Source organism: Lytechinus variegatus, chromosome 2 (assembly GCF_018143015.1).
Source record: "Lytechinus variegatus isolate NC3 chromosome 2, Lvar_3.0, whole genome shotgun sequence".
NCBI lineage: Eukaryota > Metazoa > Echinodermata > Echinoidea > Temnopleuroida > Toxopneustidae > Lytechinus > Lytechinus variegatus.
Genome location: NC_054741.1, coordinates 51,679,598 through 51,705,028, shown reverse-complemented (window position 1 = coordinate 51,705,028; position 25,431 = coordinate 51,679,598). Strand labels below are relative to the sequence as shown.

General features: G+C 35.8%; 1 protein-coding gene across 2 annotated transcripts; it reads left to right on the top strand.

Annotated features, from left to right (window-relative positions):
* On the top strand, positions 1-24,625 carry LOC121408324 (heat shock factor protein 2-like). 2 transcript variants are annotated; one of them, XM_041599750.1, is made up of 11 exons: positions 1-268; positions 12,292-12,400; positions 13,504-13,628; positions 14,505-14,623; positions 15,210-15,350; positions 16,103-16,223; positions 19,443-20,080; positions 21,271-21,379; positions 21,996-22,049; positions 22,572-22,620; positions 23,197-24,625. In XM_041599750.1, exons 1-11 carry the CDS (start codon positions 134-136, stop codon positions 23,349-23,351), a joined length of 1,755 nt encoding a protein of 584 aa, XP_041455684.1. In that variant the 5' UTR covers positions 1-133; the 3' UTR covers positions 23,352-24,625. The 2 variants fall into 2 exon arrangements, with proteins under 2 accessions (XP_041455684.1, XP_041455683.1); XM_041599749.1 differs by having other exon boundaries at positions 21,265-21,379.
* The last annotated feature ends 806 nt before the right edge of the window (positions 24,626-25,431 follow it).

Sequence of the window (25,431 nt, the reverse complement as noted above, 5' to 3'; positions counted from 1 at the left end):
TAAATTATATTATCCATCACAAACATGGCGGCTGATTGAGTGATTAGTCACGATACTTTATTTCCCTCTTGATCAAGCATTCATAAGAGAATTTTTCGTCTATGCAAGTCTGGATGTGAATGCTCATTACACCATGGCATCTGAAGAAACTGGCCTTACGGGGTCGGCTCAAAGCAGCATAGCTCAACCGTCATGCCCAGCTTTTCTTTCGAAGTTATGGCTGTTGGTGGATGACGAAGTCACTGATGAACTTATCCATTGGAGCGATGTGAGTAGACCCGTACTGTAGCCCCGACGCGACGCGCGACTCTGGTCCAGGAAGCCCCGGTCATGCTATCCCAGCTGACCGCCCGGGTAGCCTGGGGCCGATTGCATGAAAGGGTCTTTCCAAGGACCGTCTTTCGTGTCGCCCATCTTTTAGGATACGCTATAAGCGGGGTGTTTCTGAAATTTATGATAAAATTAGATTCGTTAGCTTGCTTTTAAATCAAATTTTATACAATTTCATAATATATTACATCATTTTATAAACAAATATTATGTTTAACGGACGAATAGAATATGTTTGCAGATGATTGATTTAAAATGCGTTTCACATGGCGCATCATAAAAGATGGGCGACACGAAAGACGGTCCTTGCAAAGACCCTTTCGTGCAATCGGCCCCAGGAGGCTTTTAGAGAGTAAAAATCATTTACTAACATAGGCTTTAATACTCTCAATGAAGCCAGGGAATTGGGATAAAACTTTATTTTCAGAATCAGACATTTCTACGCTCTTATTATTTTTAAACAAGGATTCATTCAACGTTATCGCCAGTGTAGAACACACGCGTCGCATGCGACACACGCAAATTCCACAAGCTCCTGGTGCGTCACGCGCAAAAAGTGAGCGACACGGGCAAAAAAAAAAATTATAAAAAGTGAGGGAAAATCATCGAAAATAATTGTTGCATCATTCATCATCAATCCTCAAGAATATAGAATGTTTCAGAATCATTTCGGCAACAGACAAACTACGATCTTATCACTTGACCGGATAATATCCATGCATAGACACTGGCGCATTTCCACTTCCAGCCGGCTAGCCAGCCACCCAGCCACGCTAGCTTTGCCAGCCCGCTGGCGCGCGCGGGTAGCTAGCTGAGCCAGAGCGCGGCCGGACCTGCACGCAATGTTTGGAACTGAATTGTCCGCGATGCGACGTAACTTCATTTTTACATGATACCGTATTCTGATAACTTTCAAGAAATTTTGATTTTAAAATGAATTGTTCCATATAATTTTCCTGGTAATTACTTGCTAAGTATATTCTTAACGTTCATTCTCAATTTCTGCTGTCATGTAACAACGAAATAATTGTTGAAATTCTTGGATGTATGAACTGTAATAGGCCACGTACGTGAACCACCTATAGGCTATGTATCAACTCAGTGGAGCCCGCCATTATAAAAGCCCTCTCGCGGTAGGTCGCCAAGCAATCTTGTGAGCGACGCATGTGAGCACCGTCTTGCTCACTCTCCTAAATGTATGCGATATTAAAATCCTAAAAACTAATGGAATCATTAAAATTTAGTAAGGCTATGAATACTTATCATTTACATTGACTATCAGTGTATCAACCTATATCAGATTTACAAGCAAGTGTGGATAAGATTTCGAATTACCAGTAATTTTGATGAGTGATACAATATGCCAAAATTTATGAAAATATAGCGTAAATTTCATATAGCATTTCAAAATCGTTATTTTCAATATCTTCACAATTTTTCATTGTTTTAAAAAACATCTTATTACTTTAACTATAATTTTCCCGAACTGATAACGTTGGTAGGCTATTTTCTCCATCGCTTAAAATGGAATGTCGGGCTTTCGAAATCAGGTTAATTTTTGTTATATTTCTAAAAGAAAATCGTTAGATTCGAGCTACTATACCATTGTTCTCCCGAAGAAGGGTTATCATCTCATAATGTTGTGTAAATGATACATATCAATAAAACTTATGAGTGTAGCAATCCATGTTGGATAACATTTTTCAGTATGAGTTTCGTAATGAAGAGAAAAAATAGGTTCATTCTTAGCACGCGAGCCGCAGAATAATAAATTTTAGCGTGTGCAGACAGGGCTGATCGCCTTGACTGTCCGTTCGGATTATCCAGTCCGATACCGCGTCGGGTTGTATATTCCACGTACCTTTTCCCCTTGCGATGACCACTGTGCAGTTTTAGTGTTTAATTTTGATACTCAATCTGTGAAATTAATAGTTTACCGATATCTAAAAATGCTTGGAATATACCTGACACATAAATTATTTCATTTTCGGTAATTATTATTTCTTTCCTGAATTACAAAAAAGTCAAACTGCCTAGTGTCAAGAATGTGTAACATTGACTGTATAAAATTACAACATTATCAAGGTTTGGGAAATATCTTGTTAAGTTTGCCCAATGTCATCAGTATCTCACGGTATATGTTAAACAGAAAATATAGAACAAGTGTATATTTTGTAAATTCCACGGCCACCTATACCATCATGCGACATATATGAAACCGACGTGCATGGCCGCCGGGGGGGGTACTCAAATTATTTTAAAATCAAAGTAATAGCAATTTTATAGATCTGCAATATTCCTATCCATGCTCTCGTGATAATGACTTAAAATCATGGTGAGTTGCAATGGGGAGGGGTCGATGAGGGATACTGACTAAAGGACCAAAATGAGATTGCAGGCCGGTAGAAATAAGAGGGGCAAATTTTAATAGGTTAGTTTTATTAAAGGAGAGCTTGACCATAACAGAAGGGAAGGAATAATATGAGACGGTTGAAATTTAGATTGGGAGAGCTGATCTTTGAGATATAAAATGTCACAAACACAAAAACAAAAAAAAAAGAGAGAACAGGGAGATAGGAGGAAAAGAGAAGCTCGATCTTGCAATAAAATATATCAAACAGGCACTTGTCTGGGGCGAAAGTGAGTGATGATAACTTATGCCCGCCCCCCCCCCCTCCCTCCACTCCCTAGTCAATCTTGGTAGCAGAGACACCAAGAAGATGATTGATGAAAAAGGGGCTAATGGGACCCGCAGAAAAAAATCAGTAATCTTGAACAGGACAGCTTGAAAACTTATAGTAGGATCCTCATATTGTATAGAATTATAATTATGATAACAGGTAAAATTCCACGATAAACAACAGGAATTAATATTAGAAAATAAGGTTATTTGAAAGAGAGTGGGAAAAGGACCCCCCCCCCTTTCTCCCGATCCACTTGAGACACCATGAACCCGGCTCCCGCCCTTCCTCTTCTTCTGTATATACTATCTCTTTAAGTTCGTGAGGCGGCCGTGGAATTTACAAAAAATACAGTTGTTCTTTATTTTCTGTTTAACATACAGTGAGATACTGATGACATTGGGCAAACTTAACATGATATTTTCCAAATCTTGACAATTTCTATCATGATTCTTGACCTATAACAAGGCTCCACATTAACTTTTTTTGGTGGTGGCCCGTTCGGGCCACCAAAACCTTCAAATAATTTTTTTTGGTGGCCCACTAATAAAGTTTGGTGGCCCGAAAAATATAAAGAAAAACATTAATTAAAAATGAATAAAACAAACTGAAGTATTCTGCAATCACTAACACGTACCACTATTCTTTGTACATCTTGTATATAAATCGTGCTTGCTGTTATTTTACTTTGCATAAAACAAAAGAAAAAATAAAGAAAGAAAAAACAAAGAACAGGTCATAAAAAAAATTTTGAGAAAAACAAAAGAAAATTTAAGAAAAATAAATAAAACAAAATTATAAAAAAATGGGGAAAATTATTATTATTCAGTAGAAACATGTTCTTTAATCAGGTATTTTCAATGGGAAGGGGTATAAATGGTTTAATCACTGAAAAAAATGAAAGAAAAAAATAAAATGGCAAAAGTTATCTGGAAAAAACAGTGAGACAATTCCTTCCCTATATTTGACAAAATGATGGAAAAAAAATCACATGTCATATCAATGAAATGCCTTCCCAAAGTAATTTCTTCCTTAAGAGAGGTTTAAGAAGTCATTTGTAAACAAGAAAGAAAGAGCGGCCTATTTATTTTTGGCTCAAAGAGACACAGCTTCGAAATAAACCAAATATCAACATACATACAAATGCACATATGGGACTGTGATGTACTCACCTATGTGTATTAATGCATTTGGAAATCGGTCTTTTTGAGTCAAAAGAGAGGTCATAATTCCTCCTTTTAATGCTTTCAATTAATCAGGTTTCAGTAATATGGACTGTAGAAGGGCATTTCATTGGTGTAAAATGTGACTTTGACGTAGATTTCCAAAGTTCTGGGGAAGATTTCTTAGCAGTAACATTTCGTATCGCAGCTCCCTGGGTCTGAATAGTCTGCTCGTGCACAGCTAGCTAGCTAGCTAGCTGCATTGGTTTCATGCATGCAAAGCTCAGCGAGACAGCCGGCACGGCCGGCTGAATAATAGTTACTGTATGCTAGCGGTAGGCCTACATACTGTCATGACTAGGCACTCTTTGTGTGTGTGTATTTGTGTGTAGATTAACAAAAAAGGCGCATGACGAATTGGCTTGCAATTTTAACTGTAGAAGGTTGATAAATGCATGCAAAATCGGGAGAAAAATTGCGCTACTTTGAAAATTATTGGTTGCCCGATTCGGGCCACCAAAACTTAACATTTTTTCAATAATGGTTGCCCGAGATGAATTTTTGGTGGCCCCGGGCCACCGGGCCACCGCTAATGTCGAGCCTTGCCTATAAGATTGACGTTTTGTGATTCATGCAGGAAAGAAATAATTCTCGAAAATGAAATCATTAATATGTGTCAGGTATATTCCGAGCATTTTTCGATATCGGTATTTCACAGATTGAGTATCAAAATGAAGCACTATATACATGTAACTCTACAATGGTCACTGCAAGGGGAAAAGGTACGTGGAATATACCACCCGACACCAGTATGGGACTAGATAATCCCGCGCGACACACCAGGGGATCAGCCATGTCTACGCGCGCTAAAAATTATCGTTCTGCGGCTCGCGTGCTAAGAATGAACTTGATTTTTCTCTTCATTACGAAACTCATCCTAAAAAATGTTATCTAACATGGATTACTACACTCCTAAAATATATTGTAATGTATCATTTACACAAAATTATGAGATGATAACCCTCCTTCTGGCAAACAGTTGGTATAGTAGTTCGAATCTAACAATTTTCTTTTAGAAATATAACAAAAATTAACCTGATTTTGAAGGCCTGCCATTTCCTCATAAAGCCGAGAAACAGTAATCTATCAACGTTATCAGTTCGGGAAAATTATACTAAATGTGATAAGATGTTTTTTAAAGCAATGAAAAATTATGAAAATATTTAAATTAAGGATTTTGAAATGCTATACAAAATTTACACTATATTCTCATAAATTTTGGCACTTTGTATCACTCATTAAAATTGCTGATAATTCGTAATATAACCGTCACTTGCTGGTAAATTCGGTATGAGTTTGTACACCGATAGTCAATGTAAATGATAAACATTCATAGCCTTACTAAATTTTAACGATTCTATTGGTTTTTAGGATTTTAATATCGCAGACATTATGGAGAGTGAGCAGAACGATGCTTACATGCGTTGCTAACGGGGTTGCTAGGCGCGAAAATCCAATTTAGCTCCGCCCACTTTTTACACTGAGTTGGAGGGATTCACGTACGTGAGGCTTGGCCGGCCAGCGACATGCGTATGGCAAGCTATTTTAACATTTTCTGATATAAAAAATTATTAGATTTATTGATATCAAGAATTAATTTCTTGAATTCATTTCTTGATATCAAGAACTCATTTCTTGATATCATAAAACGATTTCTTGATATCAAGAAATTAATTCTTGATACCAAAAAACATTTATTTTTATATTAAGAATTAATTTCTAACTTGATATCAAGAATTCATTACTGATTAATAATCAGAATGATTTTTTTTCAATAAATTGACGATCGAATTCAGAAATGAATTCTTGATATCAAAGATTTATTTCTTGTGATATCAAGAATTCATTACTTGATATAAAAAAAATAATTTCTGGATATCAAGAATTCATTTCTTTAAAAAAATCAGATTGATTTTTTGCAATACATTGACGCTCGAAATCAGAAATGAAAATGAATTCTTGATATCAAGAATTGATTCCTGAATAAGTATCAGAATGATTTTCTTGATATCAAGAATTCATTTCTTGATATCAAGAATTAATTTCTGAATAAAAATCAGAATTATTTCTTGTAATATATTGATGCACGAAATCAGAAACTAAAATGAAGACCTTGATATCAAGAATTAATTTCTTGATATCAATAATTCATTTGTGAATAAAAATCAGAATGATTTCTTGCAATATATTGATGCATGCACAAAATCAGCAATGAAAATGAAGATCTTGATATCAAGAATGAATTTCTTGATATCAAGAATTTCTGATTGAAAATCAGAATTTCTTGCAATACATTGACCCTCGAAATCAGAAATGAATTCTTAATATCAAGAAATTAATACTTGACATCAAGAAATTAATTCTTGATATTAGAAAATGTGAATGAATGTTAAAACGGTTTGCGATATACATGTGGATGATTTTGTGAAAGGAAAAAAGCGAGATCCCGGGAGCGAGATGTTATTTGTATGACAGCTAATTGCTGGATTCACCATTTATTTTTTATTCTTTCATCTAAAACAGACTATAATTTCTTGTATTGTTTTTCACATGTGTGTACAGTTCTATTGATTGATGTTCTGGGGGGGGTGGCGTGAGATCGATGTTTAGGTATTTTTAATCGATATGTCATGCCAACTCCCCCGCCCCTAGATCCTGCATCGTACAGATCAGAAATATGCCTAAGACTTTGCAACATCTCTCTAAAGGGAATTTGAATTGCAAAATGATGAAAATGGTCAACACATTTTCGAAGTCTCAACCTGAAAAAAAATAAAGCATGGTAAAAATGAATAAGTGATTTTGTATATTTCCAATATTTCCCAACTGAAAATTAACTTACTGAAAACACACGTTCGTGATATACGTAGGTGTCATTTTCAAGTGACCAAAAATGATGAAAGTTTTACGAAAATCCATCAAAGACTTTAAAGTTATTAGAATTTTTATAATTTTTTTTATTTGTATAGTCGCTGATTGAAAAAAAATCAATGAAATGTCCGTCACCACCCAAAGCAATCGCTCTCATGGCTCATGTTTTAAAATGACCTCAGTGGCTGCCCAAATGATACCCAAGAGAAACGATTTTCATCTCATGTTTACCTGATTTAATGGTTCAGCAAATCTTGGCAGATTATCTAAATTTGTTGTCGAGTGTCCTGATGACAGATCTATCCCAGCTGCTTCACCCAAGGTATTACGCAATGTACCTTATATGACGAAGGAGGTATCACTTGCTTTGGCTGTAGCTTCATTTTTTTTTATTTCTTAAAGAGTTCATAGCAAAAGCCTAAAGGTATATAAAATATATTTTAACTCGTTAGGACCTCAAAATTTTTTAAAACATTCCTAATGGATCGTTCATTAATCTGACATTTTTGTGACTTCTATTTCGTTTTATTTTCTTTCCCGCGGTTGTCAGCCTAAAAATGCGTGATTTATATTTATTTTTGGAGAACGGGAGTCCGTACCGAAAAGTATATTAAATACATTTTAATTCATCAACACATCAAAACAATGTTAAAACATGTCCTGATAGATCGTTCATTAATCTAAAATGTTTGTGACTTTTGTTCTTTTATTTTCATTTCCGCTGTTGTCAGGAAATTACATGCTGTATATTTCTTCTCGGAGAACGGGAGTCTGTAACGAAATGTATATCAAATATATTTCAAATCATTAACACCCTAAAATAATGTTAAAACATGTCCTGAGATAGATCGTTCATTAATCTTAGATGTTTGTGACTTCTGTTCTTTTATTTTCATTTCCGCTGTTGTCAGAATAAATGTGTGAATTTTATTTCTGAGAGAGTTCAAAGCGAAAGGTATATAAAATATATTTAAACTCGTTAGGACCTCAAAACAATTTTAAAAAACATACCTTATCGATCGTTCATTAATCTGAGATTTTTGTGACTTCTATTTTGTTTTATTTTCCTTCCGCGGTTGTCAGAAAAATGCGTGATTTATATTTATTTTTGGAAAACGGGAGTACATAACAAAAGGCATATCAAATATATTTCAACTCAAACACCTCAAAACAATGTTAAAACATGTCCTGATAGATGCGTGATTTATATTTCCTTTCGGGGAACGGGAGTCCGTACTGAAAGATATAATAAATATATTTTGATTCATCAACACCTCAAAACAATGTTAAAACATGTCCTGAGATAGATCGTTCATTAATCTTAGATGTTTGTGACTTCTGTTCTTTTATTTTCATTTCCGCTGTTGTCAGAATAAATGTGTGAATTTTATTTCTGAGAGAGTTCAAATCGAAAGGTATATAAAATATATTTAAACTCGTTAGGACCTCAAAACAATTTTAAAACATACCTAATCGATCGTTGAGATGTTTGTGACTTCTATCTTGTCTTATTTTCTTTCCCGCGGTTGTCAGAAAATTGCGTGTTTTATATTTCTTCTCGGAGAACGGGAGTCCATACCGTAAGGTATATCAGATATATTTTAAATCATTAACACCTTAAAACAATGTTAAAACATGTCCTGAGATAGATCGTTCAATAATCTTAGATGTTTGTGACTCTGTTCTTTTGTTTTCATTTCCGCTGTTGTCAGAATAAATGTATGAATTTATTTCTGAGAGAGTTCAAAGCGAAAGGTATATAAAATATATTTAAACTCGTTAGGACCTCAAAACAATTTTAAAACATACCTAATCGATCGTTGAGATGTTTGTGACTTCTATCTTGTCTTTTCTTTCCCGCTGTTGTCAGAAAATTGCGTGTTTTATATTTCTTCTCGGAGAACGGGAGTCCATACCGAAAGGCATCTCAAACACCTCAAAACAATGTTAAAACATGTCCCGATAGATCGTTCATTAAACTTAGATGTTTGTGACTTCTGTTCTTTTATTTTCAATTCCGCTGTTGTCAGAATAAATGTGTGATTTTTATTTCTTAGAGAGTTCAAAACGAAAGGTATATAACATATATCTTACATGTAACTCGTAAGGACATCAAAACAATTTTAAAACATACCTACATGTAATCGATCGTTCATTAATCTGAGCTTTTGAGACTTCTATTTTGTTTTATTTTCTTTCCCGCGGTTGTCAGAAAAATGCGTGATTTATATTTATTTTTGGAAAACGGGAGTACATAACAAAAGGCATATCAAATATATTTTAACTCAAACACCTCAAAACAATGTTAAAACATGTCCTGATAGATGCGTGATTTATATTTCCTTTCAGGGAACGGGAGTCCGTACTGAAAGATATATCAAATATATTTTATTTCATTAACACCTCAAAACAATGTTAAAACATGTCCCGATAGATCGTTCATTAAACTTAGATGTTTGTGACTTCTGTTCTTTTATTTTCAATTCCGCTGTTGTCAGAATAAATGTGTGATTTTTATTCTTAGAGAGTTCATAGCGAAAGGTATATAAAATATATTTTAACTCGTTAGGACCTCAAAACAATTTTAAAACATTCCTAATAGATCGTTCATTAATCTGAGATATTTGTGACTTCTATTTTCTTTTATTTTTCTTTCCCGCGGTTGTCAGAAAAATGCGTGATTTATATTTACTCTTGGAGAACGGGAGTCCGTAACGAAAGGCATATCAAATATATTTCAACTCAAGCACCTCAAAACAATGTTAAAACATGTCCTGATAGATGCGTGATTTATATTTCTTCTCGGAGAACGGGAGTCCGTACTGAAAGATATATCAAATATATTTTAATTCATTAACACCTCAAAACAATGTTAAAACATGTCCCGATAGATCGTTCATTAATCTTAGATGTTTGTGACTTCTGTTCTTTTATTTTCATTTCCGCTGTTGTCAGAATAAATGTGTGAATTTTATTTCTGAGAGAGTTCAAAGCGAAAGGTATATAAAATATATTTTAACTCGTTAGGACCTCAAAACAATTTTAAAACATTCCTAATAGATCGTTCATTAATCTGAGATATTTGTGACTTCTATTTTCTTTTATTTTTCTTTCCCGCGGTTGTCAGAAAAATGCGTGATTTATATTTACTCTTGGAGAACGGGAGTCCGTAACGAAAGGCATATCAAATATATTTCAACTCAAGCACCTCAAAACAATGTTAAAACATGTCCTGATGCGTGATTTATATTTCTTCTCGGAGAACGGGAGTCCATAACGAAAGGTATTTCAAATATATTTTAAGTCAATACAGCTCAAAACACTTTAAAACATTTCCAGACAAAAAGACCCATACATTTTTAGATAAACAGCAACTTAACATTTCAACATTTTGCCGATATCAACTATAAGTTAGGTATTGGTGTGCGCCGCCGATTAGAACAATATTACAGTGAACTTCGCGGATTGGCAATGAAACTTGACTTTACCGGGATCAAATCATCAAAGCACATGTGAAAATCAAAACATCACGTGTAAAATCGGCCACCACCGAATCGGCGGGTTTGCGACACGCGTAAGAAAAATCCTGGCGAGAACGCTGGATTCATTAAAAAATGAGAAAAATATTGTGAAAAGACGGAAGAGACTTGCCCGATGTTTACGCCGCCATCTTGTTTCCTATTGTAACTGTTATTGTTCTTCGCCAACGTTAAGCGACGCACGCGTCTGTAACGTTGGCGAAGAACAATGTGTGCGCTATTATAATGTCTTGTCTGCTCTTTTCTAGATCTATCTCCAAATTCCAATAGTATCGATATCAAGGTATTCTAATAAGGAAGCCTTTCGTGAAACGGGTTTAGGAAGATTGGAACTAACTCTGTGGTTGGTGGATAAAGATGTGACTAACTTGTCCAGGTGTTGAGAAACGTCTTACAAAGAGTTACGTGATTCAATCAATTAGAACTATGCATGGACATGATGAAAAGCCACCAAGCTCAAGATATATAATACATGTTTGTTCAAAAAAAATTTTAGATACGATATATATTTATGAATTCATCGATTTCTTGACAATTTGGTGTGTGTGCTCCTTTGAAAAAAATATGACACTGATGGATTTCCATAAAGATGTGGTTGATTTGATCACCCTGGACATTCGCAGCAAGTCTTAGCAGAAGAGTGATTGATGAATGGAATAGCCTCCCTGAAAGTATAGTTATCTTGCCATCAACAGAATCGTTTAAAAGGCATGTAGATAGATATTGGTGGGATTATCGCTTTGATCTAACTTGACTCCCACTCCTCAGCATGCGTACAGTAATTAAATTCACCAGACTAAAACCATAGATGGAGTGACTGGGAATTACAGGCCACCGCCTTCTTCCTGTACCAAAGTGTTATGTTGGGATCGGTGATTATTGGAGGGAAGCGTAATAAGGAAACTTGATGAAAGTTATGCAGTTTAAATTACTAGGTATTAAATCATCAATATTCAGCTACAGTTCGAAGTACATGAAGATTCAGATATAACAGGAGACGATGAATATAATAGTTTCAAAGTATAAGATTAAGACTCAGAGTGAAGTTAATATTAATACTGGATGGACGTCTAAGTCTTGAAGTCAGTATTCTAGGGTTGGTATTCTCTATTCTATCTCTAATAATCAAGAAGTCTTATTTATATCCTTTGTTTTGGGGTGTAACAATTTAAGGTGGGAGTGATATAAACTTGATCTGATTGGTCTACAGGTCACTGTCTATCAAACTTTCTCTGGTATAAGGGGTGTGGTGATGCTCTGTGCAAGTGACTGGGGCTGGAGTGTGAGTCATACTTCTTCCATGAAGTTAGCTGACGTCACTTAGGGTTGGTCTTTTTATGGTCAAGGCTTAGCAGTTAAGGGGGTTTGGGATTCTTAGACGACATTGGGAGAGTTTGTAAACAAGTGAGGGTGAATGACTGGAAGGATAACAGGAAGTTAAATTCATACTGCATAACATAATATATAACAAAAGCTTGCTGTACCAGATGATGATGATGATGAATCATAACTCTTTGTAAGATGGGGCACTGATCAACCTACTGGGCACTTTAAGGCACATTGTATTGTGAACCTCAACCTTCATGCTGCTCTCTTGAATGTTTATTTTACTTTTAGTCTTTTTTCTGTTTTGTTTTGTTTTTATAGGAAGGGAACAGTTTCATTGTCCAAGATCAGGTCATCTTTGCTCAGCTTCTTCTCCCCCAATACTTCAAGCACAATAACATGGCTAGTTTCATTCGTCAGCTCAACATGTGTGAGTAATAAAAAGTGTGTGTTTCTAAAGGCCACCGCACACCTTACGACCCGATTGGTCGCCGACTGGCTTGCGACTGAGTGAGGGGAGATGTTACCTCACAGCTCTTGTCAGCTTGAGCGTTGCAGACCGATCAGAGACAAGTCGCAAGAAAAATCGGAAGCATTTGACATGTCGAATCCTTATGACTGGATCGCAAGCTCAATCCAACTTCCAGCCAATCAGACAGTAGAGTTGCACGTCAAGTATTTGATAAACAACGCGCATTCGCAGTAGTAAGCGCACTTTCTCAGATGCTATGGCAAAGCGCATGCGTGAAGCTCAACAGCCAGTCAAAATCAAGGATTCCATGTGAATTAACATTGAATAGCAAAGTTACCAGAGACTAACCTTTATTTAACAGGGAATTGGACTATTTAAAAAAAAATTCCTTAAGATGCTAGTCAGGAAGATATGTGATTAGACTACATGTAGGTACCACATGTTTGTAACTATTCAGAGGAAATGATTGTGATAACTTGTTTTTTTTTCTTGACTTTCTGAAAAAAATAAGATTGGGTACAACCGGGTATAACCTTTTCTTAAAGGTATTGTTTAACTTTGTGAGCAGCCGATTTAAAAAATTCTCAAACCAAGATGAAACATGTGTACAAGTGCATGTATTAGAACTAGTAAACCCTGAAAACACCCTTTATTGAGAATGAAAAGCTAAAACTACAAGGCAAACCCTGATTTTTTAAATAGGCGTCTTATAGACGCCTAAATAGTACACATAAGTGTATGGGATGAAATTAAGATGGTGTTTCCGGTCACTTTATATTTCAATTTTTGAAGCACTAAATAATTATTTTTCGAACGCAATTTTTTGGGCTTCATTTTTGTAACATATCACAGACACAGGTGACAAGTGTGACCTTCTAGCTCTGATTTTTTAAAAGTCAAACCAATGTTAACCAATCACTTTAATGTAAATCGTGAACACCTGTAGCTTTTTACGGAAGGGAGGTAGTCATTTGTTCCTTACCAATCATTTGAAAACTCTACCGAATTCTCATTCTCTTGTTCTCATTGTGGATTTCTGTGTTTGTATTGTCTTACTTCAGACGGCTTCAGGAAGAAGGCACACTTGGATGATGGCGCGCTAAAAACGGAACGAACCGACATTGAATTCCAACATCCTCATTTCTTGAAAGGAGAAATCAAGCAACTGGAATTAATCAAGAGAAAGGTACTTCAATTTTCAATTTATTTGAAGGCATTTCATAATGCTGTATAGTCACACATTAATAACAAAAATTAAAAAAATGTGGGGGATCTTACAACAAAACTTTCTAGCAATAAAGGGATATATACCCTCGGAACAAGTTAGATTGTGGGATATCAGGCAAAAAGGACCAATGATTCATTGAAAGTTTGGTCAAACGATGAAGTTCTGAGTATTGACATGTCAAGAATGCCAATGTTAATTTTGTTATGGAGATCCTCCCACTGTGAAGCAACCAAGATTCCTAAGATTTTTTTGGCAGAAAGTGCCTTACTTTCTCAGAATTGATTCACATATAATACACATGAATTTTAAATTGTGCCTAGCATGGTTGAAACAATTGGAATTGGCCTCTCAGTTCCTGTGCTACAGTTCTTAATTTTTTTTCTTTTGCAAAAATGGATATTGCCCCCTATTTTCAAGCCTGAACTAATGAAGCAGTTTTCTATTTTTGCATTGTAATTTTTTTTTTTTGGGGGGGGGATTTGGCCTTGAATGACACCTGGGCAGTAATTGTAGAACATCGGGGTGCCAATGTTACAAGTGAATATGGGCACCATACAAGAACCCAAAGTCCTCTTATTACCAACATTTACTGCACTATTCAGTCAATGCTGCACGTATGTCGTGCCATTTGTTACAGACTAAAATAGCATATACATATGCATGATGATTCTGGGGTAATGATTTGAATGCTAGAAGGTATGTTACAGGATACTTAATGGCAAACAAATTTCACGCTATTGAATGAAATGTTTTAGATGTAGATCCGGCAACATATGTGTATTCTCCATTAATTGATTATTAATTTTTGTCCATTGTGGAATGTTTTCTTGGCAGGTGTCCGGTAAAGATGAGTCTAAACTTAAACCCAATGATGTCGGCAAGATTCTCTCCAATGTTAGAGAAATGAAGGGGAAGCAGGATGACATTACATCCAAACTAGAATCAATGAAAGTGTAAGCATGAATATATATTCATTATGATCAAGTGGTTGAAGTTGAATGATTGCTTCAAAAGTTTGGGGTAGCTAATTGGCATGAAACTGGGCAAAAATGTCTTTCATCTAAGTGAAGACATCATTTGACATTCCACCAATCATGCTAACATTATCTGGTGACTTTTAGTGAAGTGTTAAAAAAGTAAACTGTTACAGTCTACACGATGCTACAGTGATTTCTTCAGGTAGCATTCAAGAATTTTCACAAATTCACAGGAATAGAAATTTAATTGGTTCTGAACAGTAACAGAATTTTCGCACAGTGACACAGAACGCTTTCTAGAACTTAAAAAATGTTTAGTCAGATGTCCGCTCCCCCATGAACAAAGGATAATCCTTCGTGCTGATACTCATGATACAGTGTTATCTTTTTATGAAATTTTGTCAAGTGTTCTTCAAAGTTTCTGTAATTTTTCCTTTTACTAACAGAGGCTTGACAGCTTAAAAACTTTCTCCTTGATTGAAAGAAGATTATATAATATCATTATATAAAAGAATGTGAAAGTCACTCTATAAATGCCTCGTTTCTTTTGTTGTTTCCTCAGTGAAAACGCTGCACTGTGGCGTGAGGTCGTTGGACTACGTCAAAAGCATGACAAACAGCAGAAGATAGTCAACAGACTCATCCATTTTCTCATCACCCTGGTCCAGCCAAAACCAAAAGTTGGAAGCACAAGGAAGAGACCGTACGTACAGAGACACTGCACTTCACAAGGCGTTGTAGTTGGAATTTTGTTTAATTTGAAACCCGCCATGCCCCCCCCCCTTCTCTTTCTCCCTTTTTCCCTTTCTACAATATCATTTTTTGATAGACTTCACAAAGCAATTACCTCTCTCTCTCTTCCAGATTGGTTCATGTTGGGCAATCTTAGATATGTGTGCATATCTAAGTCAATAAGTCATATTCACAAAAGAGTAGTTATTTTTCATTCAAAGTTCTGCTTGATTGTTCAAAATATGATTTTCATATTTAAAAAAAAGGCGATTCAGAACAACAAGTTCAGGAAAAAAAATATACAGAAGAAATTCTGAAGAAAAAAAGAAAGGAAAATAAGAGAAGGAAAACTTTGTCTTTTATAACTTTACTTATAAAATCATTTATAATGATATTAACATATAACATCTCAACCCCTCAGAAAATTTTATATTGATGTATTATTCATATGCAAACAATTCTTTTCATGCATACATCTGCAAATTGATACATAGAAAATAATTATTTGGGGATTTTTTGTGAAAGTTTGTAGTGTGGTTAATGTTAAGGATAAAGGTAGCAAATTTCAGTCAGGAGCCACAAGTGGTACCCACGATCAGGGTGGGGGGGGGGGGACCTTCCCTAAAACCTTTGAAATAGCCAAGCCATTTCAGGTTTGTTTAGATTGTTTTATATATATATTTGTTTCTCAGTTTGTATTTGTTGGTTTTCTTTGTAATTCAGAATGAATCAGTTGATGATTGAAGGATTACCTGATACGTCTCCTCCAAGTAAAGCTAAGTTTACTCGTACGCATCCTGCAAGCTCTGCTCTGGAAGGATTACAAATCAGAAATCTCAAGCAGGTAAAGGTTTCTTCACTTACATTTTGTCTCAGGGGGCCGTTTCATAAAGCTGTTGGTAAGTTAAGAGCAACTGGTGATCCTTTCTTGTGGTAAATGGTATTCACCGTTAAATTTTTGTGGTGATTATTTACCACAAGAAAGGATCACCAGTCATTGTTAACTTACGAACAGCTTTATGAAAAACCCACAAGATGTTGTAAGTAACTATATTACTCTTGATGTAAGGGGTTAGTTAGTTTATCATGAGAAGAAATTGCGTGAATGCTCAAGTGTCTGATCAAGGTAGCACTCCACTCTTACTATGGTCAATTGGCCATTGAATCTTCTTTTTTTTGTTCATTCTTTGTGAAAAAAAATTGAATTCTGGTATTTTTTTTCGAACGCTTCACTTCGAATTATATTTTTCTTTCATGAGGACATAAAACAATATACAACCTAGGTTATATTTAGATCACAGCCCCAGGGGAATGGGTACTTGGGAGAAAACCACACATCACTGATAATAAAGTACATGGCCTATGGGAAAGTTGTCCTTGAATCTTGTCATAGTTTACTTACCTAGTTGCCAATTTGAAATCTAAATAGTCTTAGAGATCTCAATTTTTAAAAAGCCATAACTTTCTTATTGCTTGTCCGATTTCTTTCAAACTTTCACCATACTGTGTAATTAATTTTTCTCCTTTCAAACACAAAATATTATGACCGGGGCTGGATCAGGGGTGTGAGAGTTCAGATTTTTATCTGATTTCAGATTTTTTTTGTTTTTATTTTCTGCTTAATTTCAGCTTATTTTTTGCTTTCCTCTGTGCAAAAAGTATGGGAGCTCTTTCCTTTTGAGACTTTTTCAAAACTCTTCAGCTTTTTTCAGATCTTTTTATTTGTGACCACTCACACCCCTGGGCTGGATTCCCCTTTAAATAGAAACAAAGTATGAATTCTATGTGCACAACATTACGAGGTTAATAATGCCAATCATATATAACAACAAATCAATAAATGAAATAGCAAGAAAATAACAGATAACTGGTAATTATTAGTGTAAAAGAGGCAATGAAATATCAATCATATAACAACAAATCAATAGAAAGATAACAGATAAATGGTCAATTCAACAGCTTGTTTAGTTGATTAAAAAGATGGGTTTTGAGTCGATTTTTAAACACATTGACAGTAGGAGTATTCTAAATGTGGGCAGGGAGATTATTCCAGAGAGCAGGGGCACACACCGAGAAAGCACGATCACCATAACGGGTACGAGCATGAGGGCCAGGTGCAAGTTGCAGTTTTGATGATGAGCGGAGAGGCATGGAGGTACTTATAGGATATCTTTGTGAGATGATGCAAGACTATGAATTACCTTGTATGTGAGAAAAAGTATTTTGAATTGAATTCTATGAGGGATATGTAACCAATGTAGTGTTTGCAAGACAGGAGTGATGTGATCGTGCTTTCTCGTGTGAGTGATAAGACAGGCAGCTGTGTTTTGAATTTGCTGAAGAAGGGTAAAATAAGAGGCTGGTAGGCTGACGAGTACGATGGACATGCGATACTTGATAGTTCGGTACAGTTACAGTAACATCTGCTATAATCGGTGTAATCAAGGGAATCCCCTTTCAACCACGACTCTGTGATAATCAGTATATCCAAATCATTATCTATAGTGAAATCAGAGATTACAATTGTTTCATTGAATGGGAGTTCCAGTGACAAATCTTGATCCGCGGTTGTCGAGGTTTCCATGAGCCTGTAAAGGGATTCGCACCAGTTCCGCTGGACGAACTGGTTACTGTTGTACCAAGAGTCTGTTTTGGGCATTGGCAACATGGATAATATGGCCGCAGTCAATTCTACTACCACCTCTTTTCCCACGCTTTCTTCATCTCCCTTTTTCGTATTTCCAATAACGGGAGCTTGGTTGATGATATGTAGTTTGTGGCTCAACGTACAAGTGCATTGGACATGGTTCATGGCGCAGGTTAAGAGACTTATTTGAATGCAGACTTCATTTTCCACTTCACATTCATATGGGCTGTAGTAATAGGAACACAATCCATGTAAGAATACAGCAGAATATTGAATGAGTCTCAAACCCAGGCCAATGATGGTACAGTCAAATGGTCCCAAAACGGGAACAATAGAGTGGCCCCATTTTCGCTTCCAAGTAGAGTCTTCCTTGAGTGCACAGCTTGAAAAGTCCCTTCTGTCTGAGAATAGCATGAGTAGCTGTGTGTAGTACTCTGCAGAGTGATGGAAATCTGATACAAAATTGTCAGCAAAACGGCCCAAAAATGCAAGAAAATGTCAGATTCTCCATCCTTCTGTATCCTAGCCTAAAGCTCATTACAATTCCCCTGATACCACTTTGATGATATAAAATCATTTATAAACTGAAAAAATTAGTAAAAAAATGCAGGAGCCTGTAAGAGCGACCAACCAGCGCTGCACAGCAAACTGATGATGTCATACGTGTATCCTCATTTGTTGTGTTGTATTTTATTACATGAAATTAGTTTATTTGTAAAATTTTGTCCTCTGAAAAATAGAAGAAAAAAAATTCCATTGATAACTGATTTACATGTAATGCATTAGATATCCATTGCTGCAACTTTTTTATTTTAAGGGAGATGTATCATTCATACATGTATAAAAAAAAATTAAGTAATTATGAATTCATGTATTAAATAACATATTAAAGAAAAAGGAAAGTGGGGATGTGACATCATTAGCCTACCTCATGAATATTCAAGATGACATGCATATAACTGTTTTCACAAAATATTGCTAAATTTTAAAATTCAATAACTTTTTATTTGCTATCTGATTTTGATGAAATTTTCAGCATTTTACTCTGTGAATTTTACTCATTTGTTCAGATATGATTATATTCAGCCCGGAGTTCCCCTTTAATAAAGGGCCCTTCGAGCTCGTACAGTATCAGACAAAGATTATAACCTGAAGAGGTGTAAAAAAAAAATGCAATGCAATTTTGATCAGGCACCTAATAAAAATTGTTTTTAATGTATATTCGCAAAAATATCCAAGGAAACATATTTTATATCATCCACATCATATTTATTTTAGGACACATTCAATAAGGATAATTTGAGAGCATTTTCCAAATCTTAAATTAGCATTTGATATTGACATTTTGAAACAATCCAAGTGTAGAAGTAATTGTGATGTATTTATTTTCATACCTTCTTATTTTTTTCCTTGTAGGACGGCAATCTAGATTTCTTGAGTCGATCAGATGGACCTCCACTCAAAGACTTGATAGGAAATGCCCCGTCTGAGTCAAAGGTCACTGAATTGTTTGATGAAGGGCTAGATGAGGATGATTTGATTCCATCCAACATCCCGTCAGGTACTGTGATAAACCCTATCTTACAAGGTGAAGCTGTCCAAGGTTCCCAGGACAATAAGACCACAGAACTCTTGAGTCAAAGTAACCAGGGCACCATGGCCATCCAGGCTGCCTCTGCATCGTTGGCAAGCCCTGACAGTGTGGCAGGAAATGTTCAGCCAGAAAGCGTTGGATCACATGCTTCTAACATCCCCGTGCTGACCGCATTAAGTCCTGATGTGACATACCCTCTGACTCCTGGTAATGATGATATGGGATGGCTAGACATGGCTGACAATGCCCCTGCTGAAGTCGTTGGTCTGGAGGATGCAGGAGCGACAGGACTTGATAACCCATTAACAGATGAAGTCTCAACATCGGCTCTTGTTCAGGACGGAACATTTGGTCTCGGAGAAGGGCAGCTCGTCCTTACAAGACCTTCACCCCAGAATGAGAAGAAGCAGAATGAGAAGAAAGTGTTGGTACAGCGTATGTTGTCAAACGAAGAGCAGAAGTAAGTTTGTTATGCCATATTCTTCTTCAGCTCTTGCTTTCTTAATTTTTGTTGATTTTTTTTTCATGTGTATCCAAAGCAAGGTTTGTGGACTTGACCTCAGTCGACACACGCATTGCGCGAACTCTGCGTGCCAGCTTGTGGATAGGTGTGTGGCATGCATTACAAATTAGTGAACTATGCGCAACCTAGTCGTGCCACAGCGTGGCATCGAAATAGAAAAATTGTGGCACAAGAAAAAGTAGGCATCCACCCCCCCCCCACCGGTAGTGGCTCGCAGTTCAGGACAGGGTCGCTCATATTTTGCGCATAGGCTAAGCATACTTCACACGCGAATGATATGCGGAAAATTGTAAGTGCAGACCACATGATTAGTGTAAGTTCCTAATCAATGAACTTAGAGAATATTTGCGCAAACAATGTACATGTAATGAAGGTGAACATCCCTCATGAGTTTTGGGTCACATGACCAAGATCAAAGGTCATTCAGGCCTTCAGGGTCAACAAATTTTGGTCATGTTGGGGTAATAGTTGATTGCCATCATAACTTTGAATTTTATGGATCTTGTTCATGAAACTTGGACATAAGGGTAATGGTGTATCACTAAACATTCTGCCTGATTTTTGTGTCACATGGCCAAGGTCAGAGGTCATTTAGGGTCCACAAATTTTGCTCACATGGGGGGTAATTGTTGAATTGCTATCATAACCTTGAAAGTTTACAGATCTAGTTCATAAATCTTAGATATAAGAGTAATCAAGTATCATTGAACATCCTGCAAGAGTTTCAGGTCACATGACCAAGGTCAACGGTCATTTAAGGTCAATGAACTTAGGCATTTTGTGAATATTGTTGAATTGCCTTCATAACTTTGAAAGTTTATGGATCTAGTTCATGAAACAAGGATGAAAAGGTAATTGTTTTGCACGGGTCTTAGGTCACACAATCAAGGTCGAGAGTCATTTAGGGTACATGAATATAGTCTTATTATCATATGAATAGTTATTTTTTGTGAATAATTATTTAACAGTCATTTTCAAAGTCAGCACTGCTGCTATATTGAATCGTGTAATGCAGGTGAGACTGCCAGAGGCATTCCACTTGTCAATCCTGCTTTACAGGCAGTGTCTCTGTAAGTTAGGATGAGATTATTATGTGATTTCTTGTGGTTTTGATATTTCTGGTCTAGGCAAGACCTGGGAGACCAACTCAGCACGGTGCAGTCCAATCTGAATGATTTCAAGCAAATGATTCAAAGTAATCCATCTCTCAACCTTGAACTTGGCGATCTTCTGAGTGTAAGTACTGAAGGGACACCTCTTTGCATGTTCATTGTCAATTCCATTTTACAACTTCTTACAAGTTTATGATGATTAGGAGGAGGAGGATGATGATGTTGATGATGTTGTTGATGATGATGTTAATGATTATGAGATGATGATGATGATGATGAGAACATGATGATGATGATGGTTCTTCTGATTGTTATGATAGTGATGATGATGATGATGATGTTGATGATGGTGATGATGATGGTGATGATGATGGTGGTGGTGATAATGATGATGATAATGATGATAATGATTATGAGATGATGATTAAGATGATGAGGATTATGATGATGATTCTGATGATGTTGATGATTACGATATGAAGATTATGAAATGTTGATTATGATGATGATATTAATGACTATGAGATGATTGATTATGGTGATGAGTATGATAACTGCTGAGGATAATGATTTCAGCTAGGGCTCTTTTTTGTATGTATTTTCTTTTAAAAAAAAATGGGGGGTTAATGTATTTTTTTCTTTGCTTTAACATACTACCATCCCCACATATATGTAGTAGATATTTTAGAAAATCAAATTATCATGATTTTCATTTTATTTTTCTTATTTTTTCTTTACAGGATTTCCAATTATTTTATGAGCCAGACTCCCTGACGCTTCCTCTTACCAATTTTGTAAGTTAGATCAATTATATTCAAGGCTATGCCTGGGTTAATTGTGTCGAAACACTCCGAATCTGTCCTGCGATTAGATTCCAGTTACAATTTTTCCATTCCACAGCTCTAACAAAATTTGTGACAACGATTCATGCTAGACTCTGTGTGGGAGTAAAACTTTTTATTTGAGCTTCCTCGTAATATTGACACTTAAATTCAAAACTGATATCAAAGAAACTAAACTATGGCATGTTATATATTACTTCTTAATTTTCTTGTTTGGGTTAGTCAGTACCTTTGATGCCTCTTGAAAATGCTTGTCTCAGTGTAATATGCAAAGGGGTTTGCTTTAAAAGCACACTCTGCAGATGCAAATAACTGCATACTTTTAAAGAAAGTCAGATATCCTAAACATTGTTCAACACAATTTATTATGATACATTGACATTCTGTCTTTTAAATCATGCAACAGTATTTCAGATTTATATACGTACTTTTACATTGGGATATTCAAATCTTTTCTTCTGTATTTTTTTCCAGGAGAGTCTTCAAAATGAAGATAATGGTGAAAATGATGTGATGTCTACAGGTTAGTGAATTATTTTCATAAATTTGGTTTGCACGATGTCACTAAACTTGTTATTTTCTAGGTATTTTCTAGCGATCTTTAATTTTAGACGAAGATTAAAACTTCTTGTGTCTTTGACTAATTCAAATCTTCTGCTGCCACTGAACCTATTTTACTAAGGAGGAATTCAACTTAAAACAGGCATGTTACGCAAGTTTTGCATAATTTGGCCTAAAAATTGCTTCGACTTGGGTGATTATTTTTATCTAAACATATTTGAATATGATTAATCGATCAGAATACAATGTTATACATCTTGGTCTGATATAAGTATGATTATATCAATCCTAACTAGGCTGGTCCTTTTCAGCCATGCTTACGAGCAAGGGGGGAGGGCATTTTCCACCCTTTAAGATTTTGGTTGCCGAGAATCGGTATGCACGTCAAATTCATCAATTGTGAAATCCTCTTCCCATCTTTATTTAAGTTGAAGAAGTGATTAATTAGACTCTTCACTATGCAGATATATGCATAAATCTAAATCAGAATGTTTATTAATAAGCTAGTAGTATACAATTATTCTGATTTCCATTTCAGGGAACGAGTTGGTGACCTACAAACCTTCCACATCCAGTGCATCTTTAGGATCCTTCATGGCTGATGACGAGGATTCTTTACTCCGATCTCTGGACGACGACTCTCTTGCTCTCAGAGGGCAGAATGAGAATGATGGAGTAAGCTTTCTTCTTTGAGCCTGGTCTAACAATGAAGGGTCCAGTGACGTCTCTTCATTACAACACTGAAGATGTCAAGCTACATCTGGGACCTACCTGAGATAGAGTTGCATTATATTCAAACTCGAGCTGCAGTTGATTCGAATTTGTATAGTTGAGAGATGGGAATTTTAAAATCGATTGCAATCTGAGTTTGATTTGAATCTATTACAACCCATTGTAAGACAGGGGCCCTCAAGACCTATGAACTCTCAATCCGTTGGTATGATTATGCAAAGGAGTGGAGGAGAATTTCCTTCTTCAGTCCCATCCTATTATTTTTTTTATGTTTGTAAAACTTGAAATTTCTGTCAGCTTGAATATGATGCCTTGATAAACAATCTGCATGATAAAATAATGTTCTGTGCCGAGGAAGTAGTGTATAAATTGCAAGTCTATTATTCAAAACTGGGCTTGATGACATGGAGACCTGGTCTGTAAATTGCCATTGAAGAAAGAAATGTGAAACTTTATCCTGCCTAGTAGTATGTCGCATCACAGAGCCCTTTAAGATGTCTTGATCAAGATGACCATTGTGAAAGTTGGTCTATTGAAGTAGTGTTCCGAGCAGTCGAGTGTAAAGATAGTAGACACTTCATCAGACTATGATGTAATCTGAATGTTGTAAGAAGTGTTAAAAGAAATCTCTAGATGGATATTCAAATAGCTTTTTCTAGCATTAGGATTAAAAAACAGCCACACAAGAAAAACTTGATCATCTTAAAGAGATGCCAATTGAAATAACAATTGATGTGTTATACTCGACAGGTAAGAAAATATGAACTTTTGTTGAAAAAAAAAATTAGCTAGTAGACTGAGGATTTAGTATCATCTTGGGAATTTGGTCATGTGCATCAATCCCTTGCCAGAAGAAACTCATGCATAAAGCATAATTTATAAAGTATAAAATCGACTACACGTGACTTAAATTTTCAGTGATTCAAAGAAAAAAAGATTACGTACTGCATGTTTTCTCATTAACTGAATGCTCATGTCGCCACACTTATAATGATAACTTATTGCTGCACTATTTTTTCCTTTATGTTTTCCTATCTTTATCTGTTTTGGTTTACCTTTCTTTTGTTTTTCTTTCATTTTTGGTTGTTGGTTTATTCAGTCCCATAGCGATGTGGTATCGATGGTATGATGCTTGTAAATATCATAAACCCAGTAATAACCAAGATTCAAGTTTATTCATAGTGGTCCACGCTTGCAAGCATGGCATAGGATGTGTGCTTCGTTCGGGAATTAATTTAAAAAAAATTGCCCATGAAGACTTTTAAAGACCATGAAAACATTTCTGTGACCATGCAGAAATCTTGTTCATTCCTGATCATTTTTACAGATGTTCAGTGATCACCGTCTTAATTGTGATTAAGGTAAAGAAATTAATTGTTGCATCTTGTGCTCATGGCTCATTTGTGAGGTGCCTGCCTCATGAAAGACAAATATTTGATGTTTTGCTGATATTCAATCAAAAACTTAATAAGTACATAATGTTGTAGCCAGACACCCATATTATAGGATGATGATACATCATTCCACTTGAAGGGGGAAAAAACTATAAGATGTCAAATCCTATTAAAGTGGATGTTTTAGTGTGAACATTCAGTGCACGTCAGTCAGTCAGTACCGTAAGGGCACTAGTATTCAACCCAGCATAATTCAAAGATTTTTACATATTTCCGAAAGTATTTAGAAATAGGGAATTTATCTTAATTTCATACCTCTGTTATTTCCAGGGTAATCTGTTGTCGATAATTTCTTTATCAATCTGTCGACTGTATGCGCGGAGGATCGAATTATGCGGCGATGGCCTTTTGCACTGAATGGCACTAGTATTCAACCTAGTGAGGATAGATAGCAAATTTCAAAAGGGTTTAGATTGCTAAATCAGATCTAGATCTACATGTAAGTCTCTGGCTTTGATTAATTCCCTGTTTGGTCTCATCTCAAATGGTCTAGTCCATAGTCGGATGGGACAAAGGCAGATTGAGAGACGGCCATCTTTCATCGCTAGGTTGAATCCAAGTGCCAACGGATTGAATACTAGTGCCAA